Raw genomic sequence first — 13,598 nt, 5'->3', positions numbered from 1 at the left:
CCTAGTTTAAAAGCTCCTCCATCCGTCTGACCATTTTCTCCCCCAGCACAGCTGCACCTTCCCCATTGAGGTGCAGCCCGTCCCTACCGTAGAGCCTGTAGCCGACTGAGAAGTCGGCCCAGTTCTCCATGAACCCGAACCCTTCCTTCCTGCACCAATTTCTAAGCCACATATTTATCTCCCTAAGCTCCCGCTGTCTTTCTAGTGACGCTCGTGGCACCGGTAGTATTTCTGAAAACACCACCTTGGAGGTCCTGGACTTCAGCTTCTCTCCTAGTTCCCTGTAATCATTTTTAAGGACCTTCCACCTGCCTCTAACTTTGTCATTAGTACCAATGTGCACCATGACCGCTGGGTTTTCCCCAGCCCCACCCAGCAATCTGTCTATCCGATCCACAATATGCCGAACCCGAGCACCCGGCAGACAACACACTGTTCGGCATTCACGGTCTCGGCGACAGATGACCCTGTCTGTCCGCCTAATTATAGAGTCCCCTACCACCAACATCTGTCTGGGCTTTGCTGCACTCCTATTTCCCTCCTTCCTACAGCAGTTGTTTTCCTGGTTGCTAGGAGCAACGTCCTGCTGTAGTGACCCTAGTCCAGGCCCTTCATTCCTAATATCAGCCAAACAGGCATATTTACTAGGTTGTGCCAGGTCAGGACTAGGCTCCCTGACACTTTTCCCCCTACCTCTTCTTCTAACTGTTACCCAGCTACCTACCTCTGGGTCCTGATCTTCCCCACCTCCACCCTCCTCCATATCACTGGCCCCAGCCAGAGAAAGCTCAGTGAGCATCTTTTCCTCTCATACATAATTTAGCAGCAGTCCATATCTCTGGCACGTCGGTATTTTTTGTCACCTCTAGGCCTCTCCTTCCCACACTACACTTCATACTGGCATGAACTGCGTCATGAAGTCTGTTGAGCCAATTCACCCCACCCATAAGGGATGCTAACACATACGAAGGACCGCAACCAAAAGGACTCTCCATCCATGCCCAGGCCATCCAGCCATACCCTTCTACTTGACGGCGCACTGACCTTTCAGTGAGTATTAGCAGCCAGATGAAAGGGACGCCAGACCCCCGACCATAGAACTCAACCCCTCTTTTTGGGGGATGCAGTTGATCAATCCGGACCGGATCCTGCGTGTCACAGCCACAGGGGTGACCCATAGGATCAGAATCATCATGGTGAAGTTATTACTCGTGCATCTTCCCAGGGACCCTCCTGCTGTCTACTTCCTATCTCACCCTTTTATACATGTTGCTCTCCTCCTCCTCCTTAACTCTTTCTCTGCTCACCCAGGTGCCAGGACAACCGTGCTATCACACTGCCACCTGGTGTGTTTTTTTTACAATTCACATGCACATTATACATTACTGTTGTGAATACATTTTCCAGTTTGGGGCTCCCTCTTGTGGTCAGTGCTGGCGGTGCAGTTGACTTGTGGAATGAGAGCCACACACCTGTGGAGGACTGGCAATCAGGTCTTTCAGATTGGGCTATATAACTGAGTAGTTTTCTCCTGTTACTTGTTACTTGTCAATAGATATCCTGTGTGTTAAGGACATTCTGAAACCAGCCAACCAGCCCTGCTCTCTACCAGAACTCCTCTCAGATAAGTTGGTCTTTGTACCTCTGCTTATTGTTTTTACTTTTTTGTTGTTTTTCTGCTTTTGATACTAATGCTTGATTCCTATTTTGCCTGTGTGGGGTTCCTGGTGGAATTGGATCATTCCCTGCTGGAAGTGTCTGTATACTTAACTCCATGATTCTGCAATGTATTGTGTTTTGTCATGCTTGGTATTAAATTCAGTCCCTTATCTATATTAGTGTTTTTGGATCCCAGTAACATCAGAGTACTGATATAGTGGGGGAGAGTGTGTGTGGACTTAGGGTTTTTCCATATCAAGCGTGCTGAGATTTTTTAGGGATTTACAGCTGCAGACAGTACTCCTTCCTATCCTTTCCTATAAAGATAGTTTGGGCCTCATCTTTGCTGAATCTGTTTTCTAGCTTTGTATTGTGTTTTGCTATATCACCGTAGTCCTTACATGTGGGGGACTATCTATATCTTTGGGGATTGCTCCGAGGCAGATTAGCTTTTCTTATATTTCTATCTGTAAGAATATTTAGCTCTTCGGCTATGTCGAGATGAATAGGTCCTTGTAGGCTCGTCCCACGGCTACGTCTAGTTGTGTGTCAGGATTAGGTCTGTAGTCCGTTAAGGTTCCAGCAACTCTGGTTACCTTTTGGGTTTCCGTATTTTTTCATCCTCCTCGGTCCCTGAATCATAACACATTACACTTTCATTTTATACATTATACATAGACCTTTAGTGTGCCGGACATGAATGCAGGGGTGGGCCTAACCCTAAACCCCCCTACACATTCTTTAGTGTTTTAGAGTGCAGCTGTTTATTTGTTAGAATATGTTTCATGTTCAGTTTGCACCAATTCATATTTGTCCGTTAGGAGTGCCGTCAATTTTTTCATTTCAGATGATATCGTCATGCTTCTAGTTGAGTACTCCTTCCCATGAGCTTAAGGTGATTTTAATTTCCTATAAGCAGGTTACTGCCCACCCATATAATTGAAGGCTTTTTCAGCCCTGGTAGAGGCATTTAGGTAGTGACCCAGCATAAGAGATACGCCTTGATGGTGGCTGCTGGGCTCACATAATACTATCTTTTTTATGCGCTAAGTCTCTCAATTTTTTATTTTATTTCCTTAGCAGTAATGCATGTCCAAATTCCTATATTCATTGTTTGCATGCCTTAGTGTCTCAGAGTGCAGTTGCTTATTTTTTAAAATACAGTTAGGTCCAGAAATATTTGGACAGTGACACAAGTTTTGTTATTTTAGCTGTTTACAAAAACATGTTCAGAAATACAATTATATATATAATATGGGCTGAAAGTGCACACTCCCAGCTGCAATATGAGAGTTTTCACATCCAAATCGGAGAAAGGGTTTAGGAATCATAGCTCTGTAATGCATAGCCTCCTCTTTTTCAAGGGACCAAAAGTAATTGGACAAGGGACTCTAAGGGCTGCAATTAACTCTGAAGGCGTCTCCCTCGTTAACCTGTAATCAATGAAGTAGTTAAAAGGTCTGGGGTTGATTACAGGTGTGTGCTTTTGCATTTAGAAGCTGTTGCTGTGACCAGACAACATGCGGTCTAAGAAACTCTCAATTGAGGTGAAGCAGAACATCCTGAGGCTAAAAAAAAAGAAAAAATCCATCAGAGAGATAGCAGACATGCTTGGAGTAGCAAAATCAACAGTCGGGTACATTCTGAGAAAAAAGGAATTGACTGGTGAGCTTGGGAAGTCAAAAAGGCCTGGGCGTCCACGGATGACAACAGTGGTGGATGATCGCCGCATACTTTCTTTGGTGAAGAAGAACCCATTCACAACATCAACTGAAGTCCAGAACACTCTCAGTGAAGTAGGTGTATCTGTCTCTAAGTCAACAGTAAAGAGAAGACTCCATGAAAGTAAATACAAAGGGTTCACATCTAGATGCAAACCATTCATCAATTCCAAAAATAGACAGGCGAGAGTTAAATTTGCTGAAAAACACCTCATGAAGCCAGCTCAGTTCTGGAAAAGTATTCTATGGACAGATGAGACCAAGATCAACCTGTACCAGAATGATGGGAAGAAAAAAGTTTGGAGAAGAAAGGGAACGGCACATGATCCAAGGCACACCACATCCTCTGTAAAACATCTTGGAGGCAACGTGATGGCATGGGCATGCATGGCTTTCAATGGCACTGGGTCACTTGTGTTTATTGATGACATAACAGCAGACAAGAGTAGCCGGATGAATTCTGAAGTGTACCGGGATATACTTTCAGCCCAGATTCAGCCAAATGCCGCAAAGTTGATCGGACGGCGCTTCATAGTACAGATGAACAATGACCCCAAGCATACAGCCAAATCTACCCAGGAGTTCCTGCGTGCAAAAAAGTGGAACATTCTGCAATGGCCAAGTCAATCACCAGATCTTAACCCAATTGAGCATGCATTTCACTTGCTCAAATCCAGACTAAAGACGGAAAGACCCACAAACAAGCAAGACCTGAAGGCTGCTGCTGTAAAGGCCTGGCAAAGCATTAAGAAGGAGGAAACCCAGCGTTTGGTGATGTCCATGGGTTCCAGACTTAAGGCAGTGATTGCCTCCAAAGGATTCGCAACAAAATATTGAAAATAAAAATATTTTGTTTGGGTTTGGTTTATTTGTCCAATTACTTTTGACCTCCTAAAATGTGGAGTGTTTGTAAAGAAATGTGTACAATTCCTACAATTTCTATCAGATATTTTTGTTCAAACCTTCAAATTAAACGTTACAATCTGCACTTGAATTCTGTTGTAGAGGTTTCATTTCAAATCCAATGTGGTGGCATGCAGAGCCCAACTCGCCAAAATTGTGTCACTGTCCAAATATTTCTGGACCTAACTGTATGTTGCATGTTCAGTTTGCAGCTGTTCACATTTGTCTGTTAGGAAGTGCCGTCAGAGTTTTCATGTTGTCATTTTCATTATAGTGGGAACAAAGATAGCAGTTGCACTGGAGGGCATCTCTACTGCATAAAAAGACATTAGTGATATAACGCTATAAATGGTTATTCCCCAAATCATGTTGTTCCCTATCCATAGGGCAGACGATAATATTTTTACTCCTCTGGGACCCTTACCACCTCAAAAAATGGGGCTCTAGTTAGGTTCTACATATCCCTATTTTTTGCATAGAGAGGAGGTATGCTCAACCTATGCTTCATTCATTGTCTATGAGAATGACAAACTCCTAGAGTTTTCCCAGCCTAAATCCTTTGATCCATCATCTGCTACTTCACGAGAACAGTTAGAGGAAACACGGTACAATCAAAAGTTGCTTGCAAAATTTGTGAGGTTATTCTACCGCACCAGTGTGCACAGCTCAGGCATTTTGCCTGTCCATACCGTCCCACCAGCATACCTTACTGAACGTTTAGCACCTAGGGGGCAAGGAATTGTCAGGTATGGGGTCTCGCACCTGAGTTACTCGTCACCGGGCTGGTGTGATGATCTGGGAAGTCGCAGTGGCCTGCCCGGCTTCGTGCCCCAAGGTGTACACCAATAAGGAGGGAAGATGATGGGGTAGTAGGATAAATGTCGTGATGCCACCTGTGGTATGCGGCCAGGGATTAGCCCCTGCTGCTGTTGCTGTCCTCCGGGGATGGTTGTAGCCGCCGAAATGGTGTCACTCCCCACAGGTGGAGTGGGTCCCCAGGGAGGATGAGGAGGGGAGTAGTGATGGCGATGGCCTTTGGCGCTGAGACGCGGGGCACCGGCGCCGGTAATAAGAGTCCGAGTAGATTGCTGCGGTTCCAGGTGTCTTTACTCGCAGGTAGTACTGGTCACCCGTTGTGATGGGCCCATTGCCCCAAAGAAAAAAGGAGAAGTCACCGGTGTTTGAAAAAAGAAGAAAGTCCTTTTTCAGAGTTGCCCTTTCTGCCGGGAGGAACCTGGGCTGAGTGCTCCGCTCCAAGCCGCAGGCTCCATGAAGAGAAGAAAGTGGTCATGTCTGCTGTCATGTCCCAGAACTGACGTGCCGGGTAAACTGTCTGTTGATTGTGTATGTTTGCTCCTATTTCTACAACAAGTGGAATCCTCCCCCAGGAGGCTGTCCTAGTGACCGGGACATTCCCAAGCTTCGTGTTGGCCAATCCCCTGCCTACCCTAGTCCAGCTCCTCAGAGAGAAGGCTCCTGAGCTGTATTTAAAATGTGAATGTGGAACACTGGTGATTAACCCCCTCCTTACCCGAGGTGAATATCACACCTAAAATAAGGTGCAATACTCTGTGGCAACTGGAGCCTCAAGGGCACCACAAACCACCTATGATAGTAACTCTGTAAACAAGGTCCTACAGGCTGAAATATTAGAGTGGTCATAAAAAACTAACCATCACCATCCTGTATCTTCTGACCTTTTGTGGTTCTATGAAAAATATTAAAACCTCACAAATTTTGCAAGCAACTTTTGAGTGTGCCGTGTTTTCTCTAATTATACTGGGGATTTACCCATCCGAACTACGGGCACCTCGACCTCCCACAGTGTGCACGCCATTTGCTCAATCTTTACGAGAACAGGCAGGATGGCTTTGACGTGTGTGTACAGATAGGCTCAACCTGCCCATCTTCTCCTAATTTCCCATCCTTGTTCTGCGTCATTCTCTATTCACACGTCTGTGATTTTCTTGTATGAAAAAAATCGGTCCAAATTTCATAATCTTTTTTTTTTTCTATCATTTTGGTCAGTGTAAATTAATATAATCAGATTGGTCAAAGTGTTCTAGTTCTTCTCAGATGAGAAATAAACAAAATAGAAAACCTTATTTTCCTTCTTCTATCTAGTAGTCCGTGAAAAACGGCATTCGAGGGATTTCTGACTTTTTCACAGACCATTAGACTTGAATTGCTGATTTTGATCTTTCAGAATATTGGATAAAGATTGGACATTCCTCAGGAATTTTGTGCAAAAAAAATCACGGACCTTTGAGATGTCACATAGACATTGAAAGGTATGAGCGTTATTGTCACATGGAGTTGGGCTCTAAACTCACCGAGTGTCATGGCAGCATCTGATGCTGTTCACACTGCAGAATCTGACACTATGCTTCCTGATTTAGGCAGACAGGCTCGGACATCGACCAGATGTGTTTTCATTAGTGATCGGGCTGAGCATGATTAAGACTCACGTCGAAACGCGTAGCTTTGTGGGGTCTGAATAACATCTATGCAAAATCCTGCTGACCGCTTGTAATTTCCTATTTTATGGATTTATAAATAAAAATGAATTTTAACATGAAATTTTGGACCGCGCTGGAAATTCCCTTTTTCTGATTCCTCTATGGCAGCCTAGCCCTCCGTGCGCAGCCTGGACATACAGCGGATCATAGCAACTCGGTGAGCTGAATTTTTTCTTTGGTTTCATAAAACTGTAACGGTGCAGTCACATGTTGTGGCTGTGTTGCATTTTTTTTTTCTTTTTCTCAAATTGGGCAAATAATTGGGCATTCTATTGTGTGAAGATAGTGTGTGAGGAAAAGAGAATAGCAAGCAAATTGGAGATGAGTGGGTTAAAATCTTGCAGCTATCACAACACATGATGTAGTGCAGCTAATCAGGATTAATTATCAGAGGCAGTATAAAAGCAAAGGCAGGGAAAGCAGCAGCCATATTACAGTGAATATGAATTGTAAGAGGATGTCACATCTCATATCTCAGCTATAGATATAGGAGGAGAAAGCTATAAAACTGTAAGGGTGCATTCACATGTTGTGGCTGTGTTTGGATCCTTTTTTTTTCTTTTTCTCAAAATGTGGTAAATAATTGGGAATTCTATCATGTGAAGATTAGTGTGAGGAAAAATAATAGCAAGCAAATTGGAGATGAGTGGGTTAAAATCTGTGCTGCCAAGGATCCAATGATGAAAGAGAAGTCAAGCTGTCATGATCCAGGCCGATATCGGCTGCTGTGGTTTGATTTTTCCACCCAGCTCCGGCCTGGAGATGTCAGGGGCTAACTCCTTCCTGCCTTGCTCCAGTTTCCGGGACACTATATCCCAATGCTGCACCTCCGGGTCAGTGCCAGTGATAGTCTATGCTCTGCAGCGTGTGCTACTGGCTCTGGTGAATTACCTGATCTGTCCTGCCTCCCAGATACCTTCTTCTGACCCGTACCCTCCTCCATTTGTCCCTCCATCCCGGTCCCTGACTACCCGCTCCTGTCTACTGTGTCTTATCCCAATCCTGACCTGTTTGTCCTTGTCTCTTGTTTGTACTTGGACTTCCCGGCATCTGACCCATATCCACGTTCCTGACTCTGGCCTTCGTCTCTCTCTTTTGCTATATCCATGACCTCTCGGCTTCTGACCCTCGGCTATCTCCTGACAACGATTTGACTACTCCACTGCCCTCTGGTGGTGTGCCTGCTAACTGCGCTCTGAAGCTACACTGCTTGTAGCTTCAGCGTATCCCTAGTACAGTGTGACATTCTACTCCACTGCCCTCTGGTGGTTTGCCTGCTACCTGTACTTTGAAACTACACTACTTCTAGCTTCAGCATATCCCTTAGTACACTGGGACACAAACTATATAGGACTGCAGTTTTATTTGTCAAAATCGCTATCCTGATAAAGATTTTATTCGAAATGTGTTGACAAAGGAAATAGCAGTCCTATTCGGCTTGGCTCCTGTTTCATCATTGGATCGTTGGCACTGCAGACTTTAACCCACTCATCTCCAGTTTGCTTGATATGTTAACATTGGGGTTTTGTAGCAACCTTGCTCTATCCTCTAAATGAGGTTGTGACTTCACAACTTTACCAGATGAGCACCAAATTTCATTGCTGTCCCGTTGTCACTCAGATAAGACCCTATTGCGCTTTTTGTCCTTCCAGTCCTTTTCGTTTCAGAAGGAGACAATAGGGCAGTTGGAGACTTTGGCCTATTTTTGATTCACCGTAAATCGAATTTCCTATGAATCTGACAAATTGAAATTTTAAAAGATCAGCTCATCTCTAGTAATAAAGCAACTAAGTCACGCAAAACAATAATCTTCTTTCCTTAGAGGGTACACCTGGACGTTCAGGTTGGGGATCATCCCTTAGATTATGCAAGTGTCGACCCAAAGGACAAAGTGAAGGAAGTGTCATACGGTCTTGAGCATCTTCGAGGAGAAGTTGATCATATTACAAAAGAACAAGAATATCAAAGGGTAAGTGATAGCATCTTACTTATACATATGGACTTAGAAAAGATTTCCTATAATCATACTGTATATCATAGTCAATTAAAGGCACAAGCTTCTTAAAGGCTTTACACAACTTCACACACATTTTTTATTGTTCATTTTCTTCTGAGCTCTTTACTAAATAATCTTCATTAAAATCTGCTGCTCCTCAATTCTGATGGCTCTTTCTGCTCCCTCTCCCTTCTCTCTGTGTTAGACTAGTTTCACACTTGCGTTGAACGGTATCCGATGCATTGCGTTGTGTAACGGATGCAACGGATGTGTTGCATATAGTGGCACAACGGATGCAACGGATGCTGCAAAACAACGCAATTCGTTTTGATTTTTTTTTTTTTACAGTTTTACCAGCGGCAGACTATTGTGAACGATCAGCTGATCGCTCCCTGCAGCCGGCCGCCGGGTGATCAGCTGATCGCTCCCAGTAGCCGGCTGCCGGGTAATCAGCTGATCGCTCCCTGCAGCCGACCGCCGGTGATCAGCTGAGTGCTGTCACTTGCCGGCCGCCGGGTGATCAGCTGATCGCTCCCTGCAGCCGGCCGCCGGGTGATCAGCTGATCGCTCCCAGTAGCCGGCTGCTGGGTGATCAGCTGATCGCTCCCTGCAGCCGACCGCCGGTGATCAGCTGAGTGCTGTCACTTGCCGGCCGCCGGGTGATCAGCTGATCGCTCCCTTCAGCCGACCGCCGGGTGATTAGCTGAGCGCTGTCACTTGCCGGCACCCGGGCATGCCGGCGGGCGGGCGCTCAGCTGAGCGCTGTGACTTGCCGGCGGCCGGGCATGCTGGCGGCCGGTCGTTCAGCTGAGCGCTGTCGCTTGCCGACAGCCGGGCGCTCAGCTGAACGTTCGGCCACCGCGAGCCAAAATAAAGTTTGATTTAAAAAAAAAAAAAAAAAGAGCATGCGCAGTGAAATCCAGAGGATTCCGCTGCTCAAAATAACGTTACATGCTGCGTTCCTCCCGCTGGGCGGAAGCAACGGAGCGTCGCCCAGCGGAAGCAACGCAGGTCATTTTGGTACAATCCGTCACCCATACAAGTCTATGGGAAACAGCGGAATCCGTTAACGGATTCCGCTGTTTTCCAAAAGGGCGGATTGTAACGGAAGGAAATAAACGCAAGTGTGAAAGTACCCTTAGAGATAGCAGAGGAATGTGTTGTACACAGATCTACAGTGGAGCGGGGGAAAAGTATGTAAAGTCTTATGAACAACAGAGATAAGTCGATAAAAAAGCAAAAAAGTACATTGCGAGAAAAAAGTTGCAGTTCTGTGGCTGCGTGATTTACAAAAGAGAAAGTAAAGACAGCAGGACCATGGATACACACAGAGGGGAGAGGACCCTGCCCTTGCAGGCTTACAGTCTATAGGATGATGGGGAGACAGTAGGTAGGGTGGTGGTTAGGTGACAGCTCCGGCGGTGGTGAAGCGACAACTCTGGTGGTGGTGAGGCGGCAGCTCTGGTTGGGGGGAGGCGGTAGCTCCGGCGGTTGTAAGGCGGTAGCTCTGGCGGAGGTGAGGCAGCAGCTTCAGCGGTGGTGAGGCAATGGAGTCATTGGAGATTGTACGCATTTTTGAACAGATGGGTTTTCAAGTTCCCTTTGAAGCTTGCAAGTGTAATAGATAATCTGACGTGTTCAGGTAGCAAATTCCAGAGGATGGGGGATATTCCGGAGAAGTCTTGGAGGCGGTTGGGTGAGGAGCGGTTAAGTGTGAAGGAAAGAAGGAGATCTTGGGAGGACCGGTGATTGGAGTTGGAGTATATCGGGAGACTATTTCGGAGATGTAAGAAGAAGGTGACAAATTATGGACGGTTTTGTAGATAAGTGTTAGTAGTTTGAATTTGATATGGTGGGAAAATGGGAGAGACAAATTCAGCCTGTATTACTGAGAGAGACAATCTCACAAAAAGAAATCTGAAAATTGGATTGGACTTTAAACATCATATTAAGGGAAGGTGGGTGGTGGAGTTAAATGAATGAAGGAATGAAGATTGCAGACTCAAACTTAAAGCAGCTTTATTAATTAATTCTAAAGACTAACATACAGTATGTAAACATAATCTATTCTTTGTCCGAAGTGTCCAAAGCCTTTAACTATTTCTCACCTTTAGACTATGACCTTGCAATGGGAAACAAAAGAGTAGGTAGACAGCAGCCATCTATGGGTCCAGCTAATTTTAATATAATGCATACATTATCAGACTGGGATTGTTTGGGTTCACCGGAAACTACAATTCTAAGGACCCATCCTTCATAAATGGCACTACTATACACACTGGACACATCAATAAGGTTTATGGGGGATTTTTCAATCATTCTATAAGAAACAGACACTGAATGATCAGTAAAAAAATGTTACCAATTCTTCAAAGACCCTGCCCCTGTTTCTGATGGCTCTTTCTGCTCTCCTCTCAGTGTTAGAGGTTGCAGCTGGAGTGGAGGGGAAAGTGTACACAGATCGAGAAAGGAGAAAAGTAGCTACAGTGTTTCAGTGAAATGGGGAGGGGGTAATACAAAAAAAGAGAATAGAAAAGTTGGAAAGCACATGAAGAGAAAATAAGGGAAACCCCATTAAAGTATTTTTCATTTTCAGTTGACTCTTTTACGACCTGAGAGGTAAAGCAACCTGTTGCTTTAATGATTAACTGTCACGGCCGTCTCTGTGTATTTTGAGACTAGTGACAGGATCAGGACTATACTCTCTCATTGGCATTTGAGACTCTACATATTAAACATGTTTTCTTTCTTTGGCTGTGGCAAGGGTTAATGTCAGTTTTCCTTGCAGCTTCTGACTCCTGATCAGGTGTTTCCGGTTTGGAACCACTCTCAGTCCCATTATATACCCTCTGCTGGAAGCAGAGGGTGCCGGTTATTCCCTTTGCCATTTTGGACCTGGAGATGGAAAGAGCAGCTAGAGTCCTTGCTGTTGGTGATGGTGTAGGCTACAATACTAGTGCCTGACTGTTGAAGTTACTCTATTGTTGTTTTCCCCCTTGTCTGTCTTACCTTCCCTTGGTGTGTTGTTTTAGTGTAGTGGTGGGACTAGTGATCCCTACCTTCCCACTCACTAGCCAGGGCTTACTGCAGGGTCCCTCAGGACTTCATGTTCCTGCTCGGCGACAGTCGAGGAAATTGTATAGGGACTGGCTAGGAGTGCAGGGGACAGCAGCAGGTAAGTGGAGGAAGTGTCCATCTTCCCTCTCACTAGCATCAAGGCCCACCGTTGTTATTGTGTACCCTTTGTTTGTCTTGGTAATACCTCTGTCTGTTGTGTGTTTTACCTCATGCCGGACCTTCCCTAAGTCGGTACCGTGACATTAACTCAATATTCTCATATTAGGTTTTCCTGACACATAAAATGTCACAACAACCTTTCTCTCTTTTTTTCCCCACAGAACCGCGAGGAATACTACAGACAGAAGAGTGAAGACATGAACAGCAATGTCTTGTGGTGGGCGATCACACAAATCATCATTCTCACAACTGTGGGCATTTGGCAAATCAAACACTTAAAAGATTTCCTTATTGCCAAGAAAGTCGTGTAAAATATCGTAACTATGTCCAATAAAATTTTCAGTTCACCAGACCATTCTTGCATGTTTAATTTAAAGGGGATGTCCACATTAGATAAATGTTTTCATAGATTAGTAGAGTATGAAACAAGCAGGATTTATGGTACCTTGTACAGCTGCCACCTGGTGGTTATGATATGCATTGCAGCTAGTCAAAGATTTGCTTTCCATATGATTGAGTCCTTAATTATGTCTGCCCCAACTGCTATTAATAATACAAGTGTCGTTCTCAGAAACTAGGTCTTCTGGGTTGAGTCGCAACCACTGCACCAGTCATTTTCTACATCTCCGGACTCATATACGCAAAAGGAGGTCATGGTTTGAGGCCATTTAAAAAGTTTTTTGTTTTGTGTCAGGCAGAACCCCTTTTTTAATGAAGTGTAACAACGGTGTCACGTAAACTGAAATGAACTGGAAGACAGAGAATGCAAATAGGGTGTTATCTGGTTGAGAAAAAGAGGTAAGACACCGGAAAGACTTACCTTGTCGAGCTGTGAGAGTCCATCCACCTGAAAGCGTTTGGAAAACACAGCTGCTGCATCCCCATGTCGATGCAAACTGTAAAACGGTGGTGCAAGGGGTTAACACCGCCCTGTCATAAAGGAAAAGAAAGTCCAAAAGTATCTCGATGGTCATCTTATTGCACAATGCGTTTTGGAGATTCTATCTCCTTCATCAGGACAATGTAGAAGAGTGCCCACAGCAATCTGTATTGGAGGATTAGTGATGGGACACTGCCCTCTGCTGGCCGAAGGAAGAATAGGCTGGGAACCAGAAATGACACAGGATATAGAAGCCTTGAAGCTATTTTTTGGGGGAAGGCTTTTGAGAGAGGAACTCAGGAAGAGGGAGTGAGAGAGGAAGAGCCCAGAAGCCAACCGGAAAGGCAGTTTTGGCGTGAAGGAGAGGCAGGCTGAAGGGCAGAAGGAGGTCTCCCCTGCAGAACATTTGAGCGGCAGAGAGACGACTCCAGAGGATACTGGAACACGTAGTCCACAAGTCGCACAACTCTGCACCATCCAGCAAGACCCCCAAGACCCCTGCACTGTCCAGCAAGACCCCTGTACCATCCAGCAAGACCCCGTAGACCCCCGCACCATCCATAAAGACGCCCCACCATACAGCAATACCCTCCAGACCCCCGAGACTCCCGCTATGCCTGTCTAGACCCCCGCTATGCCTGTCAAGACCCCGAGACCCCCGCTACGCCTGTCAAGACCCCCAA

General features: G+C 45.3%; 1 protein-coding gene across 1 annotated transcript in view; it reads left to right on the top strand.

Annotated features, from left to right (window-relative positions):
- Positions 1 to 12,346, top strand: part of LOC142279532 (transmembrane emp24 domain-containing protein 11-like) — a 34,571-nt gene extending 22,225 nt beyond the window's left edge. The window contains exons 4-5 of the mRNA XM_075332693.1: positions 8,625 to 8,771; positions 12,197 to 12,346. Coding sequence (XP_075188808.1) covers positions 8,625 to 8,771; positions 12,197 to 12,346 — 297 coding nt within the window. The remainder of the gene's footprint in view (positions 1 to 8,624; positions 8,772 to 12,196) is intronic.
- The last annotated feature ends 1,252 nt before the right edge of the window (positions 12,347 to 13,598 follow it).

This window comes from Anomaloglossus baeobatrachus, chromosome 1 (assembly GCF_048569485.1).
Source record: "Anomaloglossus baeobatrachus isolate aAnoBae1 chromosome 1, aAnoBae1.hap1, whole genome shotgun sequence".
NCBI classification, from domain to species: Eukaryota; Metazoa; Chordata; class Amphibia; order Anura; family Aromobatidae; genus Anomaloglossus; species Anomaloglossus baeobatrachus.
The sequence above is the reverse complement of the archived record's forward strand: the minus strand, read 5'-3'. Positions and strand labels throughout refer to the sequence as shown.